This window comes from Hemibagrus wyckioides, linkage group LG18 (assembly GCF_019097595.1).
Source record: "Hemibagrus wyckioides isolate EC202008001 linkage group LG18, SWU_Hwy_1.0, whole genome shotgun sequence".
Taxonomy (NCBI): Eukaryota; Metazoa; Chordata; class Actinopteri; order Siluriformes; family Bagridae; genus Hemibagrus; species Hemibagrus wyckioides.
Window position 1 is genome coordinate 10,399,341 of NC_080727.1, and position 10,480 is coordinate 10,409,820.

The 10,480-nt window shown below is 38.4% G+C and overlaps 1 protein-coding gene across 1 annotated transcript; it reads right to left on the reverse strand.

Moving 5' to 3' along the window:
• fpgs (folylpolyglutamate synthase) lies at positions 1-10,000 on the reverse strand. Its single transcript, XM_058415305.1, has 15 exons — positions 9,414-10,000; positions 8,504-8,632; positions 8,207-8,260; positions 7,508-7,572; positions 6,811-6,925; positions 6,371-6,448; positions 5,738-5,799; positions 4,168-4,270; positions 3,998-4,075; positions 3,229-3,373; positions 2,737-2,817; positions 2,094-2,244; positions 1,731-1,806; positions 1,049-1,115; positions 1-948 (listed from the first exon to the last, which is right to left on the reverse strand). Exons 1-15 carry the CDS (start codon positions 9,558-9,560, stop codon positions 563-565), a joined length of 1,737 nt encoding a protein of 578 aa, XP_058271288.1. The 5' UTR covers positions 9,561-10,000; the 3' UTR covers positions 1-562.
• Positions 10,001-10,480: the final 480 nt, after the last annotated feature.

The window sequence follows — 10,480 nt, forward strand, 5'->3', positions numbered from 1 at the left end:
TACATTCACAGTGTGTTATATAATTTTTGTGCGTAACTCAAAGAATTCATGTCAATCATGTCAAACCAAACAGTATTTCAAAAATGAATACCATGATTTGTAGCACATAAATAATGTAAACTGGGAACAGAGCAGTATATGAAATGTAATGCATAAACATTTGACAGCATAATGTATGCAGTTTTGGCTGCAGGCCTTTCATAATATTCAGTGTTAATATATATGAAGATCCCAGCATCTGTGTATCCTAAACAGATTAAGCTCAGTCCCATGGTATTTAAGACTTTGAAATTTAAGACAACTGAAGGGGGCCTAAGACTAGGGTTAAACTGTGTTTAAATAGGCTCTGTGAACTTTTCCTACAGAAGGAAGGCACAGGTGAAAAAGTAAGTGCTTTAGTCTCCTGCTTTGTACTTAGCAGGAATATTCAGAAATTGTCAAATCTTAAATAAAGCTTAATTTAGCTGCACCAATTTTCATATTACAGTGAGCGTGCAAAAACAAACCGAATACACACTCCCACCAGGGTGTGTATTGTCACATACACAAACAAAATATTGTGTTAGGATGACAGGGCTGGTACCAGGTGTTTTAGGGTTCCTCCTACCAGGTGCAAGCTACCTGTGATCAGCACATGCACATTAGCAGCCTCTCTTAGTGGCACTGCTTTAGCATCGACACTAGCTTTGACAGGCATGATGTGTTTGGTGGAATTGGACACGACTGGGTCTCGTCCCTGTGTGATCCACTGAAGAGCACTCAAGATACAGGGGAAAACCAATGAGGCACCATGTCTCTCCACTCTCCGAGGCAGATGGACACCACCCCCAATTAGAAGCTCTGATTCAGGCCCCTCTTCCTCAATACCACTGAGAACGCGCCAGCTCTGCTGATTATCCAGGCAACGCATGAGCATGTGCTCTACAGACACGTTGAAGTTCTGTTGGTCTGAATAAATAGATAAAAGGATGGAAAGGGGAATACAGTTGAGCAGCTAATCAACCCGAAATAAAAGAAAAATGTAAATGTTGCGTCAGTGTCTACTGACCTGCATTGCAGTCAGCAATGGCCTCAGTGATGTTCGGACAGAAAACTGCAAAGTCAAAATGACACGGCTGCAAAATAACAAAAATACAAGGAATAATCAGTATTGTATAACTGTCAGCCTTCTACAAATTCATTGGCCTGTTTATTAGGAGTCCCCACCATTGGCCCGATCAGATTAAACCTACTAGTTTGGTTGTTTCATGATAATGGGTTTACAATTCAATATTTCCTCATTCTTTTAAATAAAATGTGAAATTTGGGGGAGGGGGTCATTTTTCTTTTTGTGAAATGTGAACAATATAAGGGAATGTCTGAATGTATCGGCATCCACCATTTGGAAAAGACTGCCAGGACAAATATATAAAGGTTAAGGCTAAATACTGTTACTAGACACCAATCTGACCTTCCTATTGTTACTAAAAAGCTATGGTTTGTATGCTATGGTATTGGCTTTTATATATTTGTCCTTACAGTCTTCTTCGAACGGTGGGCTGTGATACCTTCGCCTCTGCCCCATGGAGGCTATCGTTGTCTCAATACCATAGGAGAACAGTGTAAATATACACTGTGTTGACCTTGCCATTCCAATACTTTTAGAGGGGACTGTACATCAAACTCAATATTATATGACACTAATAATACATTTTCCAATACCATTCTAATTACTAATGCTGGAGTCTTACCACGAGCAACTTGAGCATAGCACCACAATCGCGTTCTCCAGTAGCATTAAACAGCAGCACTCGTACCACCGAACCCCTTACACACACAAATACATTTTCACAGTAAGAACAGAATTACTGTCAACTATTATACATCATTCCTTTTACTTATTTCATCAATTCAATGCATTTCACAATTTCTATCAATATGATGCCAGTGCTCACACATTTCATTATTCTCTCACAAGTTGAGAGTGTGAGGTGATGGGAATTTAATTTTAGCCCACTCATTATTTATACGGTCATTTTTTTCATACTGTTTTCCTCTCAATGGCAATAAAGAGATCAGAAAACTAAAAATACAATTAAACAAAGGGAACATACGTAGCATTTTTCTCGTGTTGTGCGGCCACCTCACTGAACCAGTTGACACATGCCTGCATGCTGCGTGTGGTGTGAGCGCCATCCAGGAAGTATGTGACACTGCCACGCTTTAGGGTCTGATTCCTGCCCAGCCACTCAGTCTCAGCCAGGCCTACACACACACACACACACACACACACACACACACACACACAAAATCAACTGCAAGTACATTGTATATAATGGCACCCAAAGTCAAAGACATAAATCTTGTTTTGAATTTCTGGGTGAAACACTGAATGTTAATAGTTTTCCACAACTTGATAACGTGCCCTGATATTTAAAAATAAGCCCACCTACCAGTAAATCAGAATTAATTCAAAATGTACAAATACACTGTCACTATATTTCATTGGTAAATATTAGACATGTTACATGTTATAGAAATGATCTGTTGCACAAAATAAAGTCTGTTCAGCATTTCAGGCTGTGTTTAAAAAAATAAAGTTAGCAGAATGAGGAAAAAAACAAAGATATGCTCAATTATCAAACACAAGAAGAAGAAAGAAGAAAAAAGGGAAGCAGCAGTGCAAAGCATCTTAATACAAAGCTCAAACATATTAGTAACAGAAATGATCGATATGTACGAATAGACTGCTCTCACCTTTCAGCATCTGAGGACTTGGCTCAAAAACCGAAGCCGTATGAAGGCCAGTAAAACCTGACACAGAAGTAACTGCTGGATCTTTTATAAAGAGAGAGAGAGAGAGAGAGAGAGAGAGAGAGAGAGAGAGAGAATACCAATCAATAAAAAAGCCCACAGCAGCATGAATACTGTAATGGTAGTACCCAAGTAGTATCTAATTTATCTATTTATTTTTATCTCAATATCATCAGTAAGCTGTATTTACAGGAAAAAGCACACACAAATTATAAGGCAAATCAGAATTAGACACACAATAGTAACTTAAACCTTTTTGATCTAATGTGTTAATAATAATTTATTAAAGCTTCATCAATATCAGAAAACAGTCCAAAACTATATTCTAACACTGGACACTGTAAAACCTCACAATAAGTTAGACCTAACTATGTTATAATAATATTTCATATATTATGACATCTTGTAGAAATACAGGAACACCCAGACACTTACCTGTGCTGCAGCGCCTCTGGAGCCAGCAGTGTGTGAGCTGTAATGCAAGCGAGGCGTTGGAGCACTGGTGCTGTCCGGCCAAACCCAATTTCACCTCCTCAGAGCTCTGGTACTGATCCAACTCCGGGCACAAAAACAATGGGCACTACAGACACACACATCCACCAGAGAATGATGGTTTATTTTACTTCTGAGGACTTGATGTTAAGAATCATAAAACACATGGTCTTCCTTCTTTACTTACTCTACTCTCAACTGATCTCTCTTTTACCATGACATGTTTCATGTTTTCTGTATTTTCTGTACAGCTGCAAAAAAAATTATTCTGCCAAACTTAAGTAGCCGAGATGCTAAGCGTGTCTGCGAGAAAGCCACTAGATGGCGCCGCAAGCTTGTACAGAGCTGTTTGAACCAATCTATGCAGGAAATAAAAGTATTTGAAAAAGCAGCCTTTTGCAGTCCTTATACATAATGATAAGAACATCAAAAGGTTTCACAGCCAATTTCCCTTAACTTATATGTGGCACTTTCACAACTGTCATGTCCGTTGCAGTTCTTTCCCCAATTAATAAAAACGACTATGAGTAAACATTGACAAGCCATCTATGTTCAGTGGCTATTTTTTTTTTATGGAATACACATTACGATTTCCCAAAAACTATTTGCAGAGAATGATCTGTAAGCTTTTATTTAAAAAAAAGTCTGAATAACACTGCAGTAGTGTGCATGGTTTTCGAATGAGGGGTGCATGTTAATGTTTGCTTCTTACCCCAATCTCTTCGGCTCTCTCCTGAAGAACAGTCATTGGTCCCTCTGTTTGCTTGACGATGAAGGCTGGAACCCCAGGCTGTGACCAGACACGCACACAAACATCTTAAAAAGGCATCGTACCAAAACCTTAATGACGTAACCACTATTGTATACGACATATACACACACCTTAAATATTCCTCCCTTCTGCCAGGCAATCTTCTCAATGGTATCCCCAAGAATGCTGGTGTGGTCAATGCCCAGTGAGGAAATGCCACACACCCATGGCCTCCTGCGGGCATACACATACACAGGGCCACAAAAAATTCTAATTCAATAAAATAAAGTGGTATCTTAAAAACAACAAATTTATTCATTTACTTAATACTTGTATGTTCATATGCTAACATGACTTTAGTTAGTTAGTAGAACGTGTTTCTTAACTATTAACTCTAAGATAGAGGAAAGTTTCTTGGCTAAAGTTTAAATGGTTTACATGTCATGCTCTACAAGCAGTATGTTTGTATCAAAGAACACCATTCAACATGTCCATTTACTCGAGTAACTTTTGAGAACATTTCTGTTAGTCACACATGAATTTCAGTCAACTTTCGATAGGTTTTTTGTACTTTATTTACTCCAGTATATTTCAGCAGACAAATAATTCACTGCAATATTAAGATTTCTTTTTTATCTAATCTGATTCCATGAAGTGTTTCCATGACTATTAATGCTTATTTTCCAACCAGTGACTTCATTTTAAAAACTACAGTGACAAGTGACTTCAGAGGTTTGCAAAAGAAATGCATTTAAATTGTGTTTCATGATCCAGAATAAATTAGACTTTTATCTTTCTTTAATAACTGAAAAATGGTTCAGGATTGTTTACTTTTATGACTAATATAAGTGAAGAAGCTTTTTTTGTCATTTAAACCATATATAGCTGGTGCAGTACACAGTGAAATGAAACATTCCTCCAGGAACCTGATGCTACATAAAAACACAGAGCTACATAAGACAACACAGAAGTAAAGGCTCATTTAAGTTCTAATGCAGTCTATTGGAAGAGGAAAAAAATTATTTCAAGAAACAGGAGACATTTAGCCAAAAATCAGTGAATTCAGGTGTTGTTTTTCAGGGGTTGGGCTTGGCCCCTTAGTTCCAGTGAAAGGACTCAGTCAAGTTCCTCCATACCAAACTCACTCATCCATGTCTTTATGGACCTTGCTTTGTGCACTGGTGTGCAGTCATGTTGGAACAGGAAGGGGTCATCCCCAAACTGTTCCCACAAAGTTGGCAGCATGAAATTGTCCAAAATGTCTTGGTATGTTGAAGCATTAAGAGTTCTTTTCACTGGAACCAAGCCCAACCCCTGAAAAACAACACCTGAATTCAATTATTTGGAGGGGGGTTTCCCAAAACTTTCTGCAATATAGTGCATCTGCATATGAACCCTCATAATGCTGTATGTTTAATATATAGCTTACCATCATAACATGCCATCTGTGATTCTAAACTGTATAAGCAGAGGATTTAGAATCTTGAAAAGAATTTTGATTGGATTAAAACCAGTGAATGATTGACGTGAGTTAATGCAAGCATAAAAGCCAAATGAAGTGCAGACACAGAAGCAGATCAAATCAGAAATGCTGTACTGTGGTTGTTAGAAGGACACCATACCCACATTCACACATGCGCACACTGGGGCAGACGTAAAAAAAAAAAAAAATTTTATACACTAAACTGAATGTTTTCTTACCTAATTATGTTGGTGCAGTCATAGGCACCACCTATTCCCACCTCAATGATTGCTACGTCCACCTTTACAATGCACACGCACACAAACACATGATCAGATTAAAGGTTATCTGTGCATACAGGGACAGACAAAGGTCATGTTTGCAAGGCAAAGAATCTGGTCAGTGGCCCAAGGCAGTGTTGAAGGTTCATAACAATCCAACATGTTGCAATATGAAGAATGCACATGCTGGGTGTACAAAATTTCACAAAATTCTGTCCAGCCCATTTTTTTCTTTTACTTCATTTACTAGCATTTTGTTAAAATCATGTAATTATTGTTAGAATGTTAGAAGATAATTATGATCCTTACTATATTAAATTGCATACACTTGTTATATAGACCTATGGCTTAGCTAAGTTATGTGACATGGATAGGACCGAATCATCAATAAGGATGACTGACCAACTACACAGCTACAAGGAAATGCTACGTAAGTAAGGAGAAGACATTGCTTTCGGTTTACCACACCAGACATTTTTATACTGTTCCAGAAAATTATAAACAAAACAAAACAGGAACTTAATCACAAAGATAAACTGGTACAGTAGACAACAAACTACTTAAAGTGGTATGGATTATGAAGTCACTCACCTTCTCCTGCAGGAATACGTGAAAGGCAAGGATAGTCAGGAAGCGGAAATATGCTGGCATACTGCCACCATGTGCATCCTAAAGTTCAACAGGGAATCAAATAATTTAGTCCGATTTCTGTCAGTATAACTCCCAGTATAACTTTTTGCCTGTGTGTGTGTATAAAGCCTGCTGTGTGTTCCATGTGCTGTCTGCTTTAATTGATAAAAATAGGAAACCTTCTGTTCCATAATGACAGAAGCATGTATGTTATGTGAGTGAGAGACAAATACACATTACACATACACATCTTCCTATCCTTATAATGTCTTCCAATTTTGATTACTGTATCTAATTAAAACTAAAATTTAACCACGAATATCCCCACATCATCAAAATCATCAGATATTTCTATCATTGTGTGGCCATTTGGCCCCCCATCAAGTTATAAACACACATACCTTAGTTTCCTCCAGCCGGCTGTACACTTGCCAAAAGTATTTGGTGAAAATGTCTCTTCCAATAGGGGAGCCATTCACACGTATCCTCTCTCTGACCTGTACTAGGTGTGGGGAGCTGAAATCGGACAAACACACACCATCAGTTCAAACAGGAAAACAAAACTGCAACTTCAATAAAAGAGTGGTGTTTCCATCCATGTGTTTTATGACAACTAATTTTATTATATATTATACACACATCAGAAAGCATGCCAAAAAAAATAAGGCCAAATAATCTCACTGACTTTCAGTTTCAAAGATTATTGAACATACTGTATACTGTGGACATAAACATACCTCCTCACACTTAACTAATTTAGAATAAAATCACCTACATACACCTGTACACTGGTGTCGCTCATTCGAGTCTGAAGTCCAATGGAGTTACAAAGGGTTATATTGCACAACTGTGCTCTAAACTTCCATAATCTGGCCTTTGTCAACAGACACAAAAACAAACAAGCAAGTACACACACACACACACAATCACTGGAATGATACAGCAATACCATTTGCTGACTGCAGCTTACAAACTGATAGACAATCACAAATCTCCTCTCCTCACATTACCTAATCAAACAATCACTAAAACGGGAGACCATGTTCAATTTAACACAAGAACACAAACACAAAAAAATCACACACATAATTGTGATACCTGTAAAATCCAGTGCGGAAGCCATAGCTCCTCAGAATCTTCTCTGTGAAGGCACATGTTGAACCCTGACAAGACAATCACGAAGGGCGATTATTTACCACAGAATCTGCACATTTCATCACTACCACTAATCATTCATCACAGTGTGATGAAACAATCATGGAGCACTTTTAGGAACAATTATACAGATACTGGCTAGGATTTAAAATACTGGCTGGGAAGGCTACTGAAGATCAGTGAAGTTATTGTTACATTCAGGAAAATAGTTTGAGATGACTTTTCTGGAAGTAACCGTTAGAAGATGGTAAATTGTGGCCAAAAAGGAATGCACATGGTCAGCAACAATACTCAAAATGTCTGTGGCATTGATCAGTATTCATTGGCTTAAAGTGTGTCAAGAAAACATTCCCTATACCACCTCTATCAGCCTGGTGTGTTCACACAAGGCAAATTGAATCATGCTGATGGCACCAAATTCTGGCTGATATATTCTGAATAGATCCTGGCATGCTCTGTCCTGGACTGACTCTGGGATACTATTTGTTTATGACCACATCTTATGACAGTGATATTCATCTTATCAGCACCTATCATCTGTGACATAATCCTATAAGGCTATTCACTTTGGTCCTTACAAAAGGATAAACTCATGAAGAAACAAAAACAAATGTGCACAAACTTTTTTTTTTTTTTTTTTACCTTTCCCTTTGTTCCAGTTACATGTATGATGTTGAGATGATCAAGTTCCTCCACCTGGAAAAAAAAATAAATAAAGAGCAGTCTTAATATGAGAACATGTGTATATGGGTTTATGATTATAACCTTTTCATTTCACAATCTGTTATGGTGTTGCCTTTAAAAAGAATTACGGTTGTTTAAGGTTTATGGAACTTAAGCAAACATGCAATAAAGCACTGAAATTAGTGTGCATGTTAACTGTTGCAATACACTGCATAACAAAGATTTGATCTTATGGGATGCATTGAGTGCACAAACCGTAAGGCCTGAACGCTGCAAGAAGCTCCTCATGGCCTGCAGCTGGACTTGGGGGTGAGCTCGCTCTCGGCGCACCTGCTCCAGCGCACTGGCATTGGTCTGTAGTGTGTTCAGGGTGCAAATGGCATCCTTCAGGAGGGAAAGAGAAGGGGGGGGGCAGAACATCATTGTACATCATCTAAACATCACACCCCCATTAATATATATCCATAATATATAGAAATACACAAAAGATGTACAATGTGCCTTCAGTTTAAAAAGAAAAAAATGAGTCACTTTTAAGGTGCTGTTTCTTCTCCAATTATAACCTGCTATACACAACCATCAGTGTATTTTTACCTACAGTGTACTGTACACTAAACACCAGCAAAATTAGACAACTTAGCTGCCTTGATAACATAGTAATATAGGTGCACTGGCCATAAAATGAATAACTGAGGCTTTCAGTTATTTCTCATTGATGCATTCCTTCCTTTTGCTTTAACAATTACACGAAGTTGGCTTGTTTTGAATTCGCTGGCGCTTGGCCAATTTCACAGCCTCGACAAGCACGTGGTTGAGGTAAAGTGTGAGACCTGATTGTTTTCTCTAAACTTATCTAAGGACTGAAATGTGATGTGAAGTGATTCTTCTCATGGCTCACGATATCTTCAGCAAGCAGTCTGTCACCTAACACCACATGGTGTTCAAAGCGTAATTATACTTGGCTGACGCAACATTACGGCATTTTAGCTTTGGATTTTCACGTGCTAAAGAAAAATGAATAAAAAATAAAAATGTCCCGTGCATATCAATAAACAAGAGGTTTACAAACACGCACGACTACATGAAACTCGCTTTACGCGCGCTCCTTAATTTCTAGCACTCATCGATGGACTATGCCATTTTTTTTTTCCAGCTAATGACTTACCTGATAGTCCATTCTCCGGTAGCTCGGGGCAGCTTTAGTGCTGGATGACCTCAGGGGGATTTCCGTGATATTTGACCACTTTGCACTCTGCGGAAACCTACGAAAAGCAGTAAGTTGCCCGCGCGCTCGCGCCAACAGCGCCGTCATGACGAACGGCCGCGTGAGCGCCGGAAACTGGGAGAAGAAATGGCCAAATTTGGTGAAGGGGGCGTCCTCCTGTTAGTAACAGTCTGCTACCGGCATGCCACGCCTCCTTCAGCAAAAAACACCATAACAGAACCTAGACCTAAATGTTTTGGAATCCATTAAATTAATTTTGTTGTAAATATCACCGATAACACTCATCTTTTACAAAACATAAATAAAAATAAAAAAGCTGTGTAATAATCACAGCATTTGCAAATGAACTTGTCCTGAAAAGTTAACTGTTTTGTGCAGCGCGATTCCTTTAATCATTTACGCAGTTGCCCTTTAGATCGACAAATCAATAATGTTTTATATCTAATAGTAATGATTATTTGCAAAAATAAGCCCTGTGTTTTTAAAAAACGGTCTGCATCTGACATGCAATGCTACCTCACGCGTACCAATGACTTCTTCTACAGCTTTATTTATTATCGCGTCTTATAAACGAACATCGAGCCCAACATCGCCACCTATTGGCCAGGATATTCATTACACAGTATCAAACAGGCCAGGTTCTCCCTAATGTTAATGCAGGATCATTAACCGTGCTGCTCTTCATCACCTGACCTTCCTCAGGTGTTTTGTGAATACTTGGAGACCAGATGGAGGACGTGTCTCTGTTCTTATAGTGGAACAAGCTGAAATGCAAAACACTGCAACGATTTAGTCCTGAAGTTTGGATGTAGTCATTTATGTTCAACCATAAATCATCTTTTCCATGTATGTAGGATTTATTTTTAATGATTTCCTATTCCTATTGTGTTTGCAGAGCTTGAACGCACTGTGAAGTAATTACTATGGACAACAGATACAAGCAAAACCTGCTGAAATGAACACATTTTTGTTTCTGTAAGAGTTCAGATCCTGATGTTTGTGCTATT

Bases quoted from the DNA above. Each gene is read 5' to 3' on its own strand.
- fpgs (XM_058415305.1), bottom strand. From the start codon at position 9,560: ATGACGGCGCTGTTGGCGCGAGCGCGCGGGCAACTTACTGCTTTTCGT. The intron at 2,818-3,228 runs GTAAGTGTCTGG...TCTTTATAAAAG, and splicing joins CCAGAGGCGCTGCAGCACAG to ATCCAGCAGTTACTTCTGTG. The intron at 1,807-2,093 runs GTATGTTCCCTT...TGTGTGTGTAAG, and splicing joins CAACACGAGAAAAATGCTAC to GGGTTCGGTGGTACGAGTGC.